The sequence below is a fragment of the Artemia sp. Qi Xiang Cuo genome, chromosome 5 (assembly GCF_049724085.1).
Source record: "Artemia sp. Qi Xiang Cuo chromosome 5, ASM4972408v1, whole genome shotgun sequence".
In the NCBI taxonomy this organism is placed as follows: Eukaryota; Metazoa; Arthropoda; class Branchiopoda; order Anostraca; family Artemiidae; genus Artemia; species Artemia sp. Qi Xiang Cuo.
Genome location: NC_142798.1, coordinates 74,517,402 through 74,540,500, shown reverse-complemented (window position 1 = coordinate 74,540,500; position 23,099 = coordinate 74,517,402). Strand labels below are relative to the sequence as shown.

At 37.0% G+C, this 23,099-nt stretch overlaps 1 protein-coding gene across 3 annotated transcripts in view; it reads left to right on the top strand.

The window, feature by feature from the left end:
• The window catches only part of LOC148952513 (uncharacterized), a 183,321-nt gene that overhangs the window by 118,432 nt on the left and 41,790 nt on the right, over positions 1 to 23,099 (top strand). For all 3 annotated transcript variants that reach the window (XM_089088997.1, XM_089088998.1, XM_089088999.1), the window contains one exon: positions 927 to 1,065. In XM_089088997.1, the coding sequence (XP_088945123.1) occupies positions 927 to 1,065 (139 nt within the window). The remainder of the gene's footprint in view (positions 1 to 926; positions 1,066 to 23,099) is intronic.

Below are 23,099 nucleotides of genomic sequence, written 5' to 3'. Positions count from 1 at the left end.
AAATAACCAGGTGTTTTCTTACGAGTTAGCAGCAGTAAGGTCATGACCGCGTGCTAATCATACACAGCCTCCCAGAAGGTAGCATTTCAACCTACTATTGAACTGGTTAACATTAGCGCATTATAGATAAAGAATATGGATCATAAGGGAGCAGTGAGAGGATTTTGCATTTGTTTCAAGTGGAGTAGTAGTGAACCTATGTAAAATAAAAATAGCCTAGTCTTGAGCTTTAACTTATGGACTGAGTTTGAAACTAATGACAATTTTGACTGAAGAAATGGAAATAGGCATAATCAAGCCAAAAATAATGCACAAAAACACATGCACTCGGAAACCCATGTGCGGCTCGATCAAGTAAAAACACTCACGGTCGGTGTTTCAGTTTTACCGTCAAAAATAGAAGAGAAGAATCATTGTCAGTGCACAATTTGCTATTTTTTTGTTTTAATTTAATTAATTATTTTTTAAGTTAATATTATTATTATAACAATTAATGCAATTAAATTGTTATTATTGTTGAGTTATTAATTATTAGTAAATATTTTTAATCATTAATTGATTTTAATTGCTAATCATCAATTAATTTTTAATTCTAGTTAATTGTTTTTTAGTTAATATTATTATTACAATTATTAACACAATGAAATTATTATTGCTATTAAACTGTTATTCATATATTGTGATTAAATTTGATATTTAATTGTTGGTAAGTATTTTTAATTATTAATTAATTTTTAATTATTATTTATCAATTAATTTTTGATTTTAATGAATTACTTTTTAATAAATATTTTTATTATAATTATTAATACAATTAAGTTATTAATATTATTTTCTTTCCTTTAGTCTCAATTGTTTCCAATCATTGCATATTATATAGTAAGTGTAAAATAACGGCATAATCATTGATTTTTTTCTAATTTTAGGCGCCGTCATATGTCTGCAGGGATTGTTGGTGTTAACCCTCGGTTCATAGGCGGCGATATACCTTGCAGTGACATGGGATTGGACAATCAGAATAATCTGCCAGCACTTCTTAGATCTCAATCTGTACCTTTACAACAGGTAACATTTTCATCCTTTTTCTCTGTTATTACATTGTATTCTGTTTTATAGTTTACTTGATCTTCAATTTTTATGTTCTTTACTTGATCTTTATTATTCATTGCTGAGTTTAGTCTGCATCGTACTATCTTGCTGAGCTTAAAATACGTTGTAATACAATGCTTTAATTCACACCGATTTCCGATATTTCTACACATATATTTTTGCGTATACGTCTGATGTTCACATAGCCCCTTCAGTGCACATAGCCCCTTGCCCCTTACATAGCCCCTTGCAAATAAGAACATATTTCAAATTATGCTTGAAATGAATCATGTGTGTTGCTATGCTTCCTACTATATTTTGTCTTTTCTCATAGCGTGCGCGACCTTTATGTTACTTTCCTAAGGTCAAAAGCGTCCTAGTAAGCGTAAAACACGTTAAACTGCGCCTTTATACGTCATACTATATATTACTCTTTCGTAAAGTTTGCAGCTGGAGATTCCTACCATTTCTATTCCCGTCTGTGCCCGAACCATTCAGGAGTTTGTCTGTTCGAGTCCCATCGATACAGCAAAAAATTATGTTTTGCATCAATAACAGACTTTTCATAGCATCTTCCAAATATTAGGAAGTCTAAAGAGTACATCTTCGGTTTGGGTATGGAATTCTCCTTGTCGAAAATGAAATTCTGATCATCAGAATTCAATTCAGTTTCTACTAACCATGGAATTACGTATCGATAGCTTCACAATGATTTTCGCCAATGATTTCCTATCCCATCAATGGCTGCACCGAACTCTCAGTATGTAAAGTTTTCGGTTGGGGACCCATTGATGAAACCATAGCATGTTTTGTAGCAATTTTCTATTGTTGTAATTAAGGCTATGAATACCGTTTTTCCTACTGATGGCTAAGATACGTAATTTATTAAAAAATATTATCGCTGTCTCAGCCCCGTTAGGTAAAGCATAATTTACCTATACGCTGTACATTTTCCTTCAAATTATTTTCGCTATATATACGATAGCTTTAAAAATGGCAGACATATTCAAAGCTAGATTCCTGTGAAAAATGAATGTGTAATGACATATAACGACAAATAAACCTTAAAGCAATATTTGACTGATGTTGAAATTAATCTTTGTGACCAAGGGCGTATTCAGGATTTTTGTTCGGGGGCTGGGGGGGACCAGAAAAACTTTCAAAACGCATCAAAAATTTGTTTATATGTATTTTTGTTTGAGTTGAAAAAAAATTGGAGGGGAGAGGAGGGTAATCAAACTCTGTATCCCCCCTGGATATGGCCTTATTTGTGACGAACGATTTTTATTAGGAATTAGTGTATAGAACATATAGATTATGAGGAAAATATGTGCTTTGTTTAGTTTCGTTTCTTTTTTCTTTTTTTTGTTTTTTCATTGTTATTATTATCTTTGCAAAAAAATCAGATAAAGAAAGCACGACATTAAAGACTTTTAATGTTTAAAGCAATATTAAAAGCTTTCATGGTAGCTTAACATAAATTCTTCATTGGAGTGATTGCTGTATGTCAATAAGGATGAATCCCCCTGGAGATCATCATAACAATCCAGCGAAATTGGTTGTCAAACTCTGAGATAGATTAATATAAGCATGGTATTCAACAACAACAACTAATTCAAGTGCCGTTCAGTGTAGATAGCATGCTTTCTAGATTGCTGTAGAAATGGCGGATAAGTTCAAAAATGTATTCCTTTTGATAACTTATATTATAACAATAAATAGTCATAAACTACTACCATTACTACTAACAACTCACCGCAGCATCAAGCCGCTTGAGACCAACACAGCCACGCAGGTTCCTCCTCCATCCCAATCTATTCAAAGCCTTTCTTTTTACACCCGCCCACAAAGTTCCCATTTCCTTTAATCTTTCTTTATGACGTCCTCCCACTCCAGACGGGGACGACCTGCTTTCCGTTTAGCCCTTGATGGTTGGCCGAAAAGAACAATCTTTGGCACTCTGTCATCCTTCATCCGCACAACGTGTCCTAGCCATCTCTAACTTTCTCCCATTATAGCCCTAGAGAGGGGTATTGAACCACATTTTTTGTACAGCGTACTGTATGACATACGGTTAGTCAGTCAGCTACCTAAAACAATCCGTAAGCAATTTCTCTGAAAAACATCTAGCAAATCTTCATCCGCTTTTCAGAGCGTCCATGCTTCAGAGCCATATTTGACCAGTCATCACTGTAGCTTCTAATATTCTAATCTTGGTTTGTAGACTTGTCTTCCTGTTCTTCCAGACTTTTTTTATCTGTGAAAAAACACCTTGAACCTTGGCTAATCTACTTTTGACATCTTCTCAGCTCCCACCGTCTTTACTAATAATACTACCAAGGTAAGTGAAGCTGCCCACTTGATCAATCTTTTTATTACCCAACGTCACCTAGTCATCTTCACTTATTCCTAGCCTTAGTGACTTAGTCTTCCTAACATTAATTTTCAATACCAATTCTAGCACCCTGAACTCCCACAACCTCTAAAACTTCATTCATTTTGCTCACACTTTCATCTAGGATGCTTAAATCATCAGCATAATCCAAGTCCAGGAGACTTTTCCCTCCCCATTTGATTCCGTGGTCTCCCATTGCCTTTCCTATGCTCCTTATGACAAAGTCCATCAAAATAATCCATATAATGTGGGATATAACACAACCCTGCTTAACTCCTGATTTAATACAAAACCAGCTGCTAACCTCACCGCAGCAGTGTTATTCTCGTACATACCACTAATCACTTTAATGTGTTTGTCTGGTATACCATACAAGGATAAAACCTTTACTAAAGCTCTTCTATCAACAGAATCGAACGCCTGCTCATAATCTATAAAACTGAGGACCAAAGGTGTTTGAAAACTCAGGCACTTTTCAATTATTGGCCTAAGAGTGAAAATTTGGTCGATACATCTTCTACCTTTTCTAAAACCTCACTGTTCTTCTCTTAAAACTTTGTCTACGCTATCTCTCAGTCTAAAAAGTATCATATTACTAATTAATTTACTACCTACATCGTTAGGTACTTCCCCTTTTTCAAAAATCATATTCATAATCTTCAGTAACTTATTTCTAACACAATTATGAAAGTAATGTTCAAATGCGTTTCGAGACCACACAGGCTGAAAAATCACTTTTTTTTGGCACAAAAGTCATCTTTATGGGTGCTTTTTATTAAGAATTAGTCTATAATATATATAGATTATGAGAAAAATTGTCTCTCTTTGGTAAAGTAGTAAGTCTATGGCTGAAAAACGTAAAAAAAGAACGTAACTAAAATGTATAAAAATAAATCTTTTGTGAATTCTAGTTTTTTACTAGAACTTCCCCCCCTCCCCCGAACAAGAATTCTGGATGCGTCCTCGGCCTATAGAAACCTTCATTTTCTTTTCCTTTTTTTCATTAATCCTTTATATATCCTTTTGATATATATATATATATATATATATATATATATATATATATATATATATATATATATATATATATATATATATATATATATATATATATATATTTTATCCTTTAGATGTATGTGATTTTGGGGAAGTCACTGTCTTTGTTTTGATTTGGGAAGTATTAAGTCTGTGAATGCCTGGTTTTTATTACTTGTTCCTACAGAAACTTTTTTTTATTGTTGCATATAGACATTTATAATTTATATCAAAGAAAAAACGAATTTGAAAGAAGTTCTTCCATTTGAAATAGTTCTTTATTTGAAATAAGCAAAAAATCATTCGTAGAAGAAAGTTTAAATAAGAAAATTAAATGTTCATTTCAAACGGAAACCGAAATGGAAATTCAGTCTCCTTGTTTGAATTTTCTCTTTTCTTCTCTCCTTTCTTTTTGTTTTTGTTTAAGATGGGGGTCTGAAAACTTACTTACTTAGCTTATTTACGAAGCTTACGGGCAGCATGTGACCCAGACTTGTACGCAGAAACTATTTCGGGGGAGGATAAAAATAAAAGACCCCGAGCGCTTATCCCCCTGTATGCGTCCTGGATGGGATTAAAGAAATAAAAAACGAGTTCTTTCTACAGAAAGTAAGGAGCAATATTAAAAATAAAAATGAACAGAAATTTTTCCATATATGAAGGGGTTGACCCCCTCCTCAAAGCTTGCTCTTCACGTAAAGTGTTTAGCACTTTAAAAAGCTTCCTATTCTAATAAAACGGCACTTGTGCTTCAGGAGTCGTTCTTAAAAAATATGGACACACAGTAAAACTTTATCGTAAAGAGCAGAGTATTGAGGAGGGCACAAATCCTTCATATACGGAATAATTTATGTTCGTTTTAAGTTTTAATGTTGCTCCTTACCTTCAGTTGAAAAAAACTTGTTTTTTTATTTAAATTTTGATCGTTTTTCAAATATTGCTGGCAAATTTGGTCACCCTCCATGAAAAATTTCTTCCCCTCACGGTAAATTCCTCCGTAAAAATTTCATACCACGTAAAATACACCCCCCCCCCATAAAATTCCCTCCGGACAATTTCATCCTTGCTAAAAAAAAAAAACCCTGTTCGTAAAATTTCTTGCAGACGATTCAGCCTGAAAAATCCTTCTTAGCAAGTAGTAACCTATTAGGCACTTTCAACCGTACAGTTTCAACCGTACAAGAATATGGTCAAAAGTGTAATAGATTGAAAACCTACATGAAAATAAACATTGGAATTGCGCAAGAAAAACCCATGCCTGAGACATTAGACTTACACGTGAACATTCTATGATAAGAATTACACATGGTTGTATCATTTGACTCCTTTTTTTTTTTTGGCAAAAAAATTAAGTTTTGAGGAGATTACGTTCCTTGGCACCTTTAAACATGTTTTCAATCAGATGAGTTTTTGAAAGCACCGTGTTTACATGTGTGTTGGCTTTTTTATATAAAGAATTGGATGCAACAATCAGAATTGTTTGTTTTGCAATTGCAAAAAAAAAAAAAAAAAAAAAAAGGTAATTTTTTTGTGAATTGGAGTGTAGGTTTGACATCACCAGGCACCTGCGAGGAAAATATTTGTTGGTGGGGGGGCTTAAAAGGGCAAAAATGGGGATGAACTACATTAGTTTATAAGACGGATCGTGAAAATCCCAAGGTTTTTTGTACCAAGAATGGACCGGAGGTAGCCTCCCCTACATACACGAATGGATATCGCTAGAATATTTTAAGACAGGGGGCTTAGTTATTTAAAAATTGGATACTACAATCAGAATTCTTTGATTGACATTTGCATAAAATGTGCAATAGATTTGTGGATTGGAGTGAAGGTTTGATATTACCCGGCTAGTGCTTGGGGAATTTTTGTTTGAGGGGGGTTTAAAAAGGAAAACATAGGGATGAACTACATAAGTTTATAAGACTGATGGTGAAAATCCCAAGATTTCGTGTCCCAAGAAATGACCGGAGGTAACCTCTCCTGCACACACGAATGGATATCGTTAGAATATTTTAAGACGGCTTTGTTATTTAAAAAAATTGGATGATACAATCAGAATTCTTTGATTGACATTTGCATAAAAGGGGTAATAGATTTGTGAATTGGAGTGTAGGTTTGATATTACCAGGCTCGTGCGAGGGGAATTTTTGTTGGTGGGGGGCTTAAAAAGGCAAAAATGGGGATGAACTACATTAGTTTATAAGACGGATCGTGAGAATCCCAAGGTTTTGTGTACCAAGAATGGACCGGAGGTAGCCTCCCCTACATACGCGAATGGATATCGCTAGAATATTTTAAGACGGGGGGGGGGGCTTTGTTATTTAAAAAAATTGGATGCTACAATCAGAATTTTTTGATTGGCATTTGCAAAAAAGGGGTAATAGATTTGTGAATTGGAGTGTAGCTTTGACATCACCAGGCACGTGAGAGGGAAATTTTTGTTGGTGGGGGGGGGGGGCTTAAAAAGGCAAACATGGGGATGAACTAAATTCGTTTATAAGACTGATTGTGAGAACACCAATGTTTTGTGTACCAAGAATGGACCGGAGGTGGCCTTCCCGATACACACAAATGGATATCGTTAGAATATTTTAAAACGGGGGGGCTTTGCTATTTAAAAAAAATGGATGCTATAAACAGAATTCTTAGATTGACATTTGCAAAAAAGGGGTAATAGATTTGTGAATTGGAGTGTAGGTTTGACATCCCCAGGCACGTGCGAGGGAAATTTTTGTTGGTGGGGGGGGGGCTTAAAAAGGCAAAAATGGGGATGAACTACATTAGTTTATAAGACGGATCGTGAAAATCCCAAGGTTTTGTGTACCAAGAATGGACCGGAGGTAGCCTGCCTTACATACACGAATGGATATCGCTAGAATATTTTAAGACAGGGGCTTTGTTATTTAAAAAAATTGGATGCTACAATCAGAATTCTTTGATTTACATTTGCAAAAAAAAGGGGTAATAGATTTGTGAATTGGAGTGTAGGTTTGACATCACCAGGCACGTGCGAGGGAAATTTTGTTGGTGGGGGGCTTAAAAAGGCAAAAATGGGGATGAACTACATTAGTTTATAAGACGGATCGTGAAAATCCCAAGGTTTTGTGTACCAAGAATGGACCGGAGGTAGCATTCCCTACATACACGAATGGATATCGTTAGAATATTTTAAGACAGGGACTTTGTTATTTAAAAAAATTGGATGCTACAATCAGAATTCTTTGATTGACATTTGCAAAAAAAGGGGTAATAGATTTGTGAATTGGAGTGTAGGTTTGACATCACCAGGCACGTGCGAGGGAAATTTTTGTTGGTGGGGGGCTTAAAAAGTCAAAAATGGGGATGAACTACATTAGTTTATAAGACGGATCATGAAAATCCCAAGGTTTTGTGTACCAAGAATGGACCGGAGGTATCCTACCTTACACACACGAATGGATATTGCTATAATATCTTAAGAAGGGGTCTTTGTTATTTAAAAAAATTGGATGTTACAATCAGAATTATTTTATTAACCTTTGCATAAAATGGCTAATAGATTTGGGAATCGGAGTGAAGGTTTGATACTCCCAGGCTCATGCGAGGGGAATTTTTGTTGGTGTAGGGTTCAAAAAGGCGAAAATGGGGATGAACTACATTCGTTTATAAGACGGATCGTGAGAATCCCAAGGTTTTGTGTACCAAGAATGGACCGGAGGTTGCCTCCCCTACATACACGAATGGACATCGCTATAAAATTTTAAGAAGGGGACTTTGTTATTTAAAAAAATTGGATGTTACAAACAGAATTCTTTGATTGACATTTGCAAACAAGGGGTAATAGATTTGGGAATCGGAGTGTAGGTTTGACATCACCAGGCACATGCGAGGAAAATTTTTGTTGGTGTGGGGGGTGCTTAAAAAGGCAAAAATGGGGATGAACTACATTGGTTTATAAGACGGATCGTGAAAATCCCAAGGTTTTGTGTACCAAGAATGGACCGGAGGTAGCCTCCCCTACATACACGAATGGATATCGCTAGAATATTTTAAGACTGGGGGGGGGGGGCTTTGTTATTTAAAAAAATTGGATGCTACAATCAGAATTCTTTGATTGACATTTGCAAAAAAAAGGGGTAATAGATTTGTGAATTGGACTGTAGGTTTGACATCACCAGGCACGTGCGAGGGAAATTTTTGTTCGGGGGGGGGCTTAAAAAGGCAAAAATGGGGATGAACTACATTAGTTTATAAGACGGATCGTGAAAATCCCAAGGTTTTGTGTACCAAGAATGGACCGGAGGTAGCCTCCCCTACATACACGAATGGATATCGCTAGAATATTTTAAGACGGGGGGGGGGCTTTGTTATTTAAAAAAAATTGGATGCTACAATCAGAATTCTTTGATTGACATTTGCAAAAAAGGGGTAATAGATTTGTGAATTGGAGTGTAGGTTTGACACCCCCAGACACATGCGAGGAAAATTTTTGTTGGTGGGGGGGCTTAAAAAGGCAAAAATGGGGATGAACTACATTAGTTTGGTAGACGGATCTGAAAATCCCAAGGTTTTGTGTACCAAGAATGGACCGGAGGTAGCCTCCCTTACATACACGAATGGATATCGCTAGAATATTTTAAGACGGGGGCTTTGTTATTTAAAAAAATTGGATGCTACAATCTGAATTATTTGATTGACATTTGCAAAAAAGGGGTTATGGATTTGTGATTTGGAGTGTAGGTTTGACATCTCCAGGCACGTTCGAGGGAAGTTTTTGTTGGTGGGGGGGGACTTAAAAAGGCAAAAATGGGAACGAACTACATTCGTTTATAAGACGGATCGTGAAAATCCCAAGGTTTTGTGTACCAAGAATGGACCGGAGGTAGCCTCCCCTACATACACGAATGGATATCGCTAGAATATTTTAAAACGGGGGGCTTTGTTATTTAAAAAAATTGGATGATACAATCAGAATTCTTTGATTGACATTTGCAAAAAAAGAGGTAATAGATTTGTGAATTGGAGTGTAGGTTTGACATCACCAGGCACGTGGCAACGTGGCATCACCAGGCAATTTTTGTTGGTGGGGGGCTTAAAAAGGCAAAAATGGGGATGAACTAAATTAGTTTGTAAGACGGATTGTGAAAATACCAAGGTTTTGTGTACCAAGAATTGACCGGAGGGAGCCTCCCCTACATACACGTATTGATATAACTAGAATATTTTAAGCCGGGGGGCTTTGTTATTTAAAAAAATTAGATGCTACAATCGGAATTCTTTGATTGACATATGCAAAAAAAGGGGTAATAGATTTGTGAATTGGAGTGTAGGTTTGACATCACCAGGCACGTGCGAGGGAAATTTTTGTTGGTGGGGGGCTTAAAAAGTCAAAAATAGGTGAAATACTTGATTTTATAAGACGGTTCATGAAAATCACAAGGTTTTGTGTACCAAGAATGGACCGGAGGGAGCCTCTCCATACATACACGAATGGATATCGCTAGAATATTTTAAGACGGGGGGCTTTGTTATTTAAAAAAATTGGATTCTGATTGTAATCAGAATTCTTTGATTGACATTTGCAAAAAAGGGTAATAGATTTGTGAATTGGAGTGTAGGTTTGACATCACCAGGCACGTCCGAGGGAAGTTTTTGTGGGTGGGGGGGGGGGGGCTTAAAAAGGCAAAAATGGGGACGAACTACAATAGTTTATAAGACGGATCGTGAAAACCCCAAGGTTTTTTTTACCAAGAATGGACCGGAGGTAGCCTCCCCTACAAACACGAATGGATATCGATAGAATATTTTAAGATGGGGGCTTTGCTATTTAAAAAAATTGGATGCTACAATCAGAATTCTTTGATTGACATTTGCAAAAAAGGGGTAATAGATTTGTGAATTGGAGTGTAGATTTGACATCACAAGGCACGTGCGAGGGAAATTTTTGTTGGTTGGGGGGGGGGGCTTAAAAAGGCAAAAATGGGGATGAACTACATTAGTTTATAAGACGGATCGTGAAAATTCCAAGGTTTTGTGTACCAAGAATGGACCGGAGGTAGCCTCCCCTACATACACGAGTGGATATCGCTAGAATATTTTAAGACGGGGGCTTTGTTATTTAAAAAAATTTGATGCTACAATCAGAATTCTTTGATTGACATTTGCAAAAAAGGGGTAATAGATTTGTGAATTGGAGTGTAGGTTTGGCATCACCAGGCACGTGCGAGGGAAATTTTGTTGGTGGGGGGGGGGGGGCTTAAAAAGGCAAAAATGGGGATGAACTACATCAAGGAGGCACACTTGTGCCTCTATAAAGAGGCGACCCACCACAATGTTAAGCGATATCAGGTCCTAGAGGTCGCAGAGAGACGGCGGTAATCGCATTTTGTAGCCCAAGCTCAAACTAAGAAACTTGCAAAATTTCATCCTCCTCCGACATTAGCATCCTCCAGCGACATTAAATCTTAAAACGAACAGAAATTATTCCGTATATGAAAGGGGCTGTGCCCTCCTCAACGCCTCGCTCTTTACGCTAAAGTTTTTATTGTTTAAAAAAAGAGTTGTGAGAAAGTCAAACTTTAGCGTAAAGAGCGAGGCGTTGAGGAGGGCACAGTCCCTTTCATATACGGAATAATTTCTGTTCGTTTTAAGATTTAATGTCGCTCCTTACTTTCAGTTTAAAGAACTTTTTTTTATTTAAAGGCTGCGAAAGCGGGGGGTTTTGGGGGTGGCAGCCCCCCCAACTGTGCCTCCTAATCCCTGTACGTTTTAAGGTTCGACCTTGTAACTCAGCCTCTTTAACTCTTTAGAAAACGTAGTTTTTTTCAAATAATTAGTTTGTAAGACGGATCGTGAGAATCCCAAAGTTTTATGTACCAAGAATGGACCGGAGGTAGCCTCCCCTACATACACGAATGGATATCGCTAGAATATTTTAAGACGGGGGGGGGCTTTGTTATTTAAAAAATTGGATGCTACAATCAGAATTCTTTGATTGACATTTGTAAAAAAGAGGTAATAGATTTGTGAATTGGAGTGTAGGTTAGACATCACCAGGCACGTGCGAGGGACATTTTTGTGGGGTGGGGGCTTAAAAAGGCAAAATTGGAGATGAAATACGTTAGTTTATAAGACGGATCGTGAAAAGGATAGTTAGACTATTGTGTAAAATAATATCAATGTACAAAGTCAAATGGTAGTTAAGCTATTGTATAAAATATTTTCAAAGTAACTAGTCAAGATATACTTATCCTATTGTTGAAAATAAATTCAAAGAACCATGTTAATTGATTGTTACGATGTTTGATAAAATATTTTAAAAGTACAAAGTCAATGGATAAAATATTGTTTAAAATATTTTCAAAGTAACAAGTCATATTATAGTTAAACTATCGTATAAATTAATAACTACGCTAAATGTAACAAGAGATATACTCATTTGCTGTATAAATAAACGTCTTTCCTATACTCTTTTTTGAATCGATACCGTAGAAAAAATATTCATTGTTACATGAATCATGATATGAGAGCTATTATTGAAAATTTTGTCGTAGCAACAATTCGCAGGATAGTTACACTATTATAAAATATATTTTCAAATTAACGAATTATAAAAACATTACGCTTTTATATAAAATAATTTCAAAGTACAGAGTCACCTGATAGGTTAAATATTGTTTAAAATAATTTCAAAGCAACATGTCACATGATAGTTAGGTTATTGTAGAAAATAATTACAATGTACCAAGTGACATAACAGTTACGCTTATATAGAAAATAATTTAAAAGTGCCAAGTCACTTGAAATTTAAGCTATTGTATAAAATAATTTCAAAGTACCATGTCACATGATAGTTACGCTATTGTATAAAATAATTTCAAAGTACCAAGTCACATGAAAGTTACGCTATTGTAGAAAATAATTTCAAAGTACCAAGTCACATGATAGTTACACTATTATAGAAAATAATTTCAAATTAGAAAGTCAAATGATAGTTACACTATTTTAGAAAATGATTTCAAAGTACCAAGTTACATTATAGTTAAGCTATTTTATGAAATAATTTCAAATGACCAATTCATATGATAGGTATAATATTATAGCAAATTTTTTCAGATTTAATAGTCAAATGGTATATACACACTTGAACGACATAAACTAAAATTACAAAGTCACTTGATGTTTACGCTCTTGTTTAAAATAAATTAAAACTACTAAGTCATATTATACTTACGTTTTTATAGAAAATAATATCAAACTGACAAGACATATGATAGTTTAGCCATTGTTAAAAATAATTTCAAAGAAACATATCATATGACTTTTACGTTATTGTTGAAAATAATAACAGAGTACACAGTCGCATGAATGTAATGATATTATACAAAATAATTTCAAAGTAAAAAGTCACATGATATTTACACTATTGTAGAAAATAATTTCAAAGTAATAAGTCACATGATAGTTACGTTATTATAGAATATAATTTCAAATTACCAAGTCACTTGATAGTTACGCTATTGTAGAAAATAATTTCAAAGTACGAAGTCACATGATAGTTATGCTTTTATAGAAAACAATTTCAAAGTACCAAATCACATTATAGTTACGCTATTGTAGAAAATAATTTCAGAGTACCAAGTCACATGATAGTTACGCTATTATAGAAAAAATTTCAAAGTAATAAGTCACATGATAGTTACGTTATTATAGAAAATAATATCAAAGTGCCAAGACAAATGATAGTTACTCCATTTTTAAAAATAATTTTAAAGTACCCAGTCACATGATTTTTATGCTATTTTAGAAAATAATTTGAGAGCACACTGTCGCATGATTGTAAAGCTAATGTAGAAAATATTTCAAAGTACAAAGTAATATGCTACTTACGCTATTTTAGAAAAAAATTTAAAAGTAATAAGTCACATGATAGTTACGTTATTATAGAAATTAATTTCAAAGTACCATGTCACATGATAATTTCAATATCTTAGAAAATAATTTCAAAGTACCAAGTCACATCATACTTACGTTATTAAATAAAACAATATCACAGTACGAGATCATATGATAGTTACAGTTTTGTATATAATAATTTCACTGTACAATTTTACGTGGTAGTTATGTTAATATAGAAAATAATTTCAAAGTGCCTTATCACAGAATAGTTACGCTATTGTATAAAATAATTTCAAATCACCAAGTCATATGATAGTTACTCTATTGGATAAAACAATTTACAAGTACCAAGTCACATGATATTTACGCTATTGTAGAAGCTAATTTAAAAGTACCATTTCAACTGGTATTTACGAGATTGTGTAAAAAAATATAATACTACAAATTCGTACTAAAATTATTCTTTTGTATAAAATAATTTCAAACACAAAGAGACGACACACGCACAGAGACTACACACACACACACACAGACCCAACTCACGCACAGAGAGGACAAAAACCCAGAGACGACCGACACAAAGAGACTACTCACACGCAGAGAGGACAAACACACAGAAACGACACACACACACACACACATAGAGACAACACAGACACAGAGACGACACACACACAGAGACGACACACACATAGAGACGACAAAAATACAGAGAAGACACAAAAACAGAGACGACACACTCACATAGAGACAACAAACACACACACACATACAAAGACAACACACGCACAGAGACGACACACACATTGAGACGACACACACACACAAAGACGACACGCGCACAGAGACAACACACACACACAGACACAGAGACGACACACACATAGCGACGAAACACGCACAGAGACGACACACACACACACACACAGAGACGACAACACAAAGAGAGAAGACACACGCACACAGAAACAGCATGCACACACACACACACTGAGAGACGACACTCACATAGCGACGACACACGCATAGAGACGACACACACACAGAGAGAAGACACACTCACCGAGACGACACACACACACACAGAGACGATACACACACAGAGATGACACACACACACAGAGACGAAAAACACATAGAGACGACACATGCACAGGGACGATACACAAACAGAGACAACACACACACACACAGACACACACAGAGATACACCAAACACACACAGAGACGACACACACACAGAGAGACGACACACACACGCAGAGAGAAGACACACGCACAGAGACGACACACACACACACACACACAGAGACGACACATACACAGAGATGACACACACACACACAGAGACGAAACAGCCATAGAGACGACACACGCACAGAGACAATACACACACAGAGACAACACACACAGAGAGACGAGACACACACACAGAAATGACAAACACACATACAGAGACGAAACATCCATAGAGACGACACACGCACAGAGACGATACACACACAGACACAACACACACAGAGAGACAAGACACAAACACACAAATCACAAACACACATAGAGACGACACACACACAGAGACGACACACACATAGATACGAAACACACATAGAGACAACACCCACACAGAGACGGCACACACAGAGACGACACACTCAAAGTGACGACTTACACATAGAGACGAGACACACACAGAGACGAAACACACATAGAGACGACACACAAATACAGAGATGACACACACACACACAGAGACGAAAAACACACAGAGACAACATTCACAAAGAGACGACACACACAGATACGAAACACACAAAGAGACGACACACACACAGAGATGACACATACACAGAGACGACAAACATACAGAGAAGACACACAAAAAAAACAGAGACGACACAACCACAGAGACGACAAACATACAGACAAGACACAAAAAAAACAGAGACAACACAACCACAGAGATGACACAAACACCCCTTGAGAGGAAACACGCAAAGACACGACACACAAACAGAGTCACATTGAGAGAGATATCCAAAAAGTTGGGTTGATATAGGTTCACTTAGAGTGGTGCGCTACTCTAAGGCAAAAATGGGGATGAACTACATTGGTTTATAAGACGGATCGTGAGAATCCCAAGGTTTTGTGTACCAAGAATGGCCCGGAGGTAGCCTCCCCTACATACACGAATGGATATCGCTAGAATATTTTAAGACGGGGGGGGGGCTTTGTTATTTAAAAAAATTGGATTGCTACAATCAGAATTCTTTGATTGACATTTGCAAAAAAGGGGTAATAGATTTTTGAATTGGAGTGTAGTTTTGACATCACCAGGCACGTGCGAGGGAAATTTTTGTTGGTGGGGGGGCTTAAAAAGGCAAAAATGGGGATGAACTACATTAGTTTATAAGACGCATCGTGAAAATCCCAAGGTTTTGTGTACCAAGAATGGACCAAGAATTCATCCCCATTTTTGCCTTTTTAAGCCCCCCCCCCCCAACAAAATTTCCCTCGCACGTGCCTGGTGATGTCCAACATACACTCCAATTCACAAATCTATTACCCCTTTTTTCAAATGTCAATCAAGAATTCCGATTGTACCATCCAATTTTTTTAAATAACAAAGCCCCCCGTCTTAAAATATTCTAGCGATATCTATTTGTGTAAGTCGGGGAGGCTACCTCCAGTCCGGTCTTGGCTCAAAATACCTTGGGATTTTCACGATCCTTCTTATAAACTAATGTAGTTCGTCCCTATTTTTGACTTTTTAAGCCTTCCACCAACAAAAATTTCTCTCGCACGTGCCTGGTGATGTCAAACCTACACTCCAATTCACAAATCTATTACCCCTTTTTTTGCAAATGTCAATCAAAGAATTCTGATTGTAGCATCCAATTTTTTTAAATAACAAAGCCCCTGTCTTAAAATATTCTAGCGATATCAGTAGAGATGTATCATGAGCTCCCACGAGGACAATACCCCTTCGAATCCCGATCCGGACACTTTTTTTAAAAATTCCGACGCCCACACTATATATGGGCATAGAGTCATTAGGGAGAATACGTGGCTAATGGGGTCAATGACCTCTTTTTCCAAGGTCGATTTATTTGATGTTTCTATGTGTAATAACTCCGGGGCGAAGGTTGCACATGCGCATTGAATTCTAACGGGAGCAATGTTATTGATCTAGGACTCGAGGGGGAAGTGAATTTCCGAGAACTTGATTGCGTAATCGATCGCGAATGTCATGGTGTCCAGAAATAGTATTTGTTGTTGTTGCTCTCGGCAATGATATAAGTTTCCCAGAATTTGGAACACCTGTGCTGTCAACCTCAATTCACCTATCGTGAATCAATAATTCCCCTTAGAAACAACAAATTAATTTCCCCTTTCTTGACAGATCAATCAATCAATGACATTATCTGTCAGACTTTAAAAATTTTCGCCCTAGAAACATTTCTCCAGGAATAGATCCAAATCATTAATGTCTTTACCTCGGGAACAACTCTTTTGGTCGAACTCCAAAGGATATTAATAACCAAAGGCCATGGAAACAATTAGGCAAGAAACATCTTAGCGATGAATTGTTTTAGCGCGCGAAAAAGTTTCCTATTAATTTGAAATGCGTTAGTACAGAGATGCCAATAACAAAGGAACACGCTGAATTGGCGTCTAGGGATTATTTGGGCAAAACCGTTTTAGATATTTTAGGGAACTATTTCGGCAAAACAGATAGAGAAATTTTAAAAGAAGATTATTGAAGAGATTTTAGAAGAGAATTTGAGTATGGTCATTATAATACACAAGTTTCATTTGAACAGTGTTGTGAGGTCCTCTAACCCAACCCCAAAGGGTTCCAATCCTCCTACCCCAACCCCAAAGGAAGCCACCGGTGCTCAAAAGCCCCTCAAGCGCCCCAAGGGCCTCCAACCGGCCCCCAAGGTGCCCCCGGCCCCCAACTGCCCCCCGGACACTCAAAGGCCCCCCCAAGCTCCCAAAGGGCCACCGGCGCCCCCAAAGGCCCACCCCAGACCCCCAAAGGCCCTCTCCGGGCCCCCCAAAGGCCCATCGAGCTCCCAAAAGACCAACGGGGTCCCAAAGGCCCTCCACCGGTCCCCAAATGTCCCCCAGGCTCCCAACTGGCCCCCCGGACCCCCAAAGGCCCTCACCCGGCCCCCAAAGGTACACCGGGCTCCCAAAGGACCCATCGGTCCTCAAATGACCCCCCCACCCCCCAAGGCCCTCCCAGGGCCCCCAACGCCCTCCCCCGGTCCCCCAAAGGGCCTTCTCCTGGCCCCAAAGGTCCATCGCGCGCCCCAAGTCCCAACCGGGTCCCAACGACACTCCACCGGTCTCCAACTGCCTCTCTGGACCCCCAAACACCCTGCTCAGACCCTCAAGGACCCGTCCCTGGTCTTCAAAGGACCCCGGACTCCCAAAGGACCACCCGAACCTCAAGGGTCCCTTAAACACCCTCCCCGGGCCCCCGTCGTTCGGTGATGGGTGTTGTCTGAAACCGAGGATTTGGGATTTGTAGGTTGCTAAGTCAGGCGTTTCTGTGCTAAGGTTTCCGAGTATTTACTAGGTGTATGTTGTCTGAAAACAATAGTTTGGGATGAGTAGTTTGCTTTTTCAGGCTTTTATGAGCTAGGTTTCTTAGCCTTTCGTTGGTGTGTGTTGACTGAAACTTATGATTTGGGATATGTAGTTTGCTATTTTTGCCTTTTCTGAGGTTGTTTTCTGAGTCTTTAATTGGTACGTGGTGTCTGAATCCTATGATTTCGGATATGTAGTTTGCTATTTTCGACTGTACTTAGCTATATTTCTTAGACTTTCATAGATCTCTGTTGTTAGAAAATTATGATTTGGGATATATAGTTTGCTATTTCAGGCTTTTCTGAGCTAAGTCTTTATAGCATTCAGTAGGTGAACGTTGTCTGAAACCAATAAGTTGGGATGAGTAGTTTGCTATTTTTGACTTTTCTGAGCTAGGTTTCTTAGTCTGTCTTTGGAGTGTGTTGATTTAAACCAGTGATTTGGGATGGTTAATTTGCTATTTTTGACTTTTCTGACCTAGATTTCTTACCATATCATATTTGTGTCCTTTCAGAAAATTACGATTTGGGAGGTGTAGTTTGCTTCTTGGACTTTTCAGAGCTAGGATTCTTAGTCATTCATAGGTGTTTGTTGTCTGTAACTTCGAATTTAGGATGAGTAGTTGACTATTTCAGACTTTTCTGAGCTAAGGTTTCTTAGTATTTTGTAGGTGAATTCTATCTGAAACTTATGATTTGGGATATGTAAATTACTATTTTGGGCTTTTTGAGATGGATTTCTTAGTCTTTCATAGGTGTGTGGTGTCTGAAACCTATGATTTGGGATGTGTAGTTTTCTATTTTTGACTTTTCTGAGCTATTTTTCTTAGCCTTTTATAGGTATGTGTTGTTAGAACATTATGATTTGGGATGTGTAGTTTGCTATTTCAGTCTTTTCTGAGCTAAGGTTTTCTAGTATTTCGTAGGTGAATGTTGTCTGAAAGCAATAGTTTGGGATGAGTAGTTTGCTATATTTTACTTTTCTGAGTTAGGTTTCTTAGTCTTTCATTGGTGTGCGTTCTCTGAAACCTATGATTTGGGATTTGTAATTTGCTATTTTGACTTTTTTGAGCTGGATTTCTTAGTCTTTCATAGGTGTGTGTTGTCTGAAACCTATGATTTGGGAGTGGTGGATTGCTACTTTTGACTTTTCTGAGCTGGATTTCTTAGCCTTTCATAGGTGTTTGTTGTCTGAAACCTATAGTTTGGGATGACTAGTTTGCTATTTTTGACTTTTCTGAGCTAGGTTTCTTAGCCGTTCATAGGTAAGTGTTGTCTGAAACCTACGATTTGGGATAGGTATTTTTATATGTCTCTATTTTTATAACATGTTTGCGTAGTCTTTCGTAGGTGTGAGGTGACTGACACCTATGATTCGGGATGTGTGGGTTGCTATTTTTCTACTTTTCTGAGCAGGATTTCTTAGACATTCGTATGTGTGTGTTGACTGGAACCTATGATTTGGGATGGTTAATTTGCTATTTTTGTCTTTTCTAGGCTGGATTTCTTAGACTTTCATAGGCGTGTCATTTCAGAAAATTATGATTTGGGATATGTAGTTTGCTATTTTTGACTTTTCTGAGCTGGATTTCTTAGCCTTTCATAGGTATGTGTTGTCAGAACATTATGATTTGGGATATGTAGTTTACTATTTCGGGCTTTTCTGAGTTGGATTTCTTAGGTTTTCTAGTATTTCGTAGGTGAATGTTGTCTGAAACCAATAGTTTGGGATGTTTAATTTGCTATTTCCGACTTTTCATAACCGGATTTCTTAGCCGTTCGTAGGTGTGTGGTGTCTGAAACCTATGATTTGGGATATGTAATTTGCTCTTTCTGACTTTTCATAACCAGATATCTTAGTCTTTTGTAGGTGTGTGGTGTCTGAAACCAATGATTCGGGATATGTAGTTTGCTATTTTTGACTTTTCTGAGCTGGATTTCTTAGACATTCGAAGGTTTGTGTTGACTGAAACCTATGATTTGGGTTGTGTATTTTGCTACTTTTGACTTTTCTGATCTTGATTTCTTAGCCTTTCATAGGTGTGTGCTTTCAGAATATTATGATTTGGGAGGTGTAGTTTGCTTTTTGGACTTTTCAGAGCTAGGATTCTTTGTCACTCATAGGTGTTTGTTGTCTGAAACTTCGAGTTTGGGATGTGTAGTTGGCTATTTCAGACTTTTCTGAGCTAAGGTTTCTTAGTATTTCGTAGGTGAATGCTATCTGAAACTTATGATTTGGGATATGTAAATTACTAATTTGGGCTTTTCTAAGTTGGATTTCTTAGTCTTTCGTAGGTTTGTAATGACGGAAACCTATGATTGAGGCTTAGTAAAGTGCTGTTTCTGAATTGTCGTAGCTAGTTTTCTCAGCCATCCATGGGTATGTGCTATCAGAAAATAATGCGGTGTGTTGTTTTTTTTGATTGTACATGATCTTCTTTGATAAGGTGTCATCTTCTTTCGAAGGTAAATATTGTCTGAAACATATAGTTTGGTATGAGTAGTTTGCTATTTTTGACTTTTCTGAGATAGGTTTCTTAGTCTTTCGTTGATGTGTGTTGACTCAAACCTATGATTTGGGGTACGCAGTTTGTTATTTTTGACTTTTCTGAGCTGTATTTATTAGCCTTTCATAGGTGTGTGTTGACTTAAACCTATTATTGGGATGAGTGGTTTTCTATTTTTGTCTTTTCTGAGCTAGATTTCTTAGCCATTCATAGGTGTGTGTTGTCTAAAACTTATGATTTGGGATGCGTAGTTTGCTATTTGAACTTTCCAGATCTATGATTCTTTGTACGTCATAGGCGGTTGTTGTCTGAAACTTCTAGTTTGGGATGAGTAGTTTCGCTATTTCAGGCTTTTCTGAGCTAAGGTTTCTTAGTCTTTCATAGGTGAATGATGTCTGAAACCTATGATTTGGGATATGTAAATTACTATTTCGGGCTTTTCTGAGTGGGATTTGTTAGTATTTCATAGGGGTGTGTTGTCTGAAACCTATGATTTGGGATGGGTGGATTGCTACTTTTGACTTTTCTGAGCTGAATTTCTTAGCCTTTCATAGGTGTTTGTTGTCTGAAACCTATAGTTTGGGATGACTAGTTTGCTATTTTTGTCTTTTCTGATCTAGGTTTCTTAGCCGTTCTTAGGTGAGTGTTGTCTGAACCCTAGGATTTGAGATATATAAATTACTATTTTGGGCTTTTTTAAGCTAGATTTCTTAGTCTTTCATAGGTATGTGTTGTCTGAAACCTATGATTTGGGATGTGTGGGTTGCTATTTTTTTACTTTTCCGAGCTGGATTTCTTAGCCGTTCATAGGTGAGTGCTGTCTGAAACTTATGATTTGAGATGGTTAATTCGATATTTTCGGCTTTTATTAGCTAGGTTTCATAGCCTTTCATAGGTGTGTGTTGTCAGAAAATTACGATTTGGGATGTGTAGTTTGCTATTTGAACTTTTCAGAGCTACGATTCTTAGTCCATATTTGGTGTTTGTTGTCTGAAACCAATAGTTTGTGATGAATAGATTTCTATTTCATGATTTCCTGAGATATATTTTATAAAAACTTACACACACACACACACAAAAACTAACACCCACACACAAAAATTAAACACAAATGCACAAAACTAACATGCAAACACAATAAAACAAGTACAAAAAAACAAACACACAGACTCAAACTTACACACACACACACACACAAAAACATAAACAAACACACACAAGAAACCACAAAACAACACACTAACACAAACAAAAACACAATCAAAACAAAGAAAAACAACACACACACAAACTTAAACACACCAAAACAAACTAACACCCACACACAAAAACTTAGACAGACAAAAACTAACACTCACACCAACAAACTTACACCCACACGGAAAAACTTACATGCACACTAAAACTAACATTCACAAAAAAACTTACAAGCACGCAAAAACTTACACACACGCACAAAAAATTACACACAAACACAAAAACTCGCAAACAATCACACACACACAAACACAAACACACACACACAAAAAAACTAACACAATCACACGAAAACTTACATTCACACAAAAACTTACACACACACACACGTAAAAACTTACACACACAAAAGCTTAGGCACACAAAAACTTACACACACACACACACAAAAACTTACACCCACACGCAAAAACTTACATGCACACAAAAAACTTACATGCACACAAAAAATTACAAACAAAAACTAACACACACGCACAAAAAAATACACGCACACACACACATTTACACACACAAAAACTAACAATAACTTACACACACGAAAAAATCCACACACACATGCGAATACTTACACACACACAAAAACTTACAAACTTACCATATTACAGATAAAGTGTGTTGATTTTTCAAATTTTATTTTGAATTCCTGTCGTGAAATTAACGAGTTGGAATATTTCAGTAGTGACTTGTTTTGCTCTACCTTCTCACAGTTACATTCTCTTGATTTTTCGAAGTTCATTTTGAATTTCTGTCATGAAATGCAAGAGTTGGAAATTGGGGTCTTAGTCCACCAGCCCGAATGGTGGAAATCCACTAGCTCAGTATTGGGGTCTCAGTCCACCAGCCCGAATGGTTAAAATCCCATAGCTCAGAATTGGGGTCTTAGTCCACCAGCCTGACTGGTGGAAATCCACTCGCTCACTTTCGGGGTCTAAACCCACCTGACTTAAAGGTGGAAATTCACTGTTTATGTTCGTTTAGTTTATCTTATCTTGAGCACTCATGATAAGTTACCCTACCCTTTTTTGATGCGTATGTCTAGGTTAGACTAGATTAGGTTAGGTTAGGTTAATTTAGGTTAGGCTAGCCCATGTACGCTTCACTTAGTTTAGCTTAGGTTAGGTGAGATACAGGTAAAAAGTTAGGTGTATTATTATGTTAGGTTAGGTTTAATTAAATTATGTTATGTTTTTTCGGTGAGTTTGGTAAGGTTAGAGTAAACTAAGCTAAGTTAGGTTAGGTTAGGTTAGCCCATATAAGCTTCACTTAGGTTAGCTTAGGTTAGGTGAGAGACAGGCAAAAAGTTAGGTGTATGATTAGGTTAGGTTAGATTAAATTAGG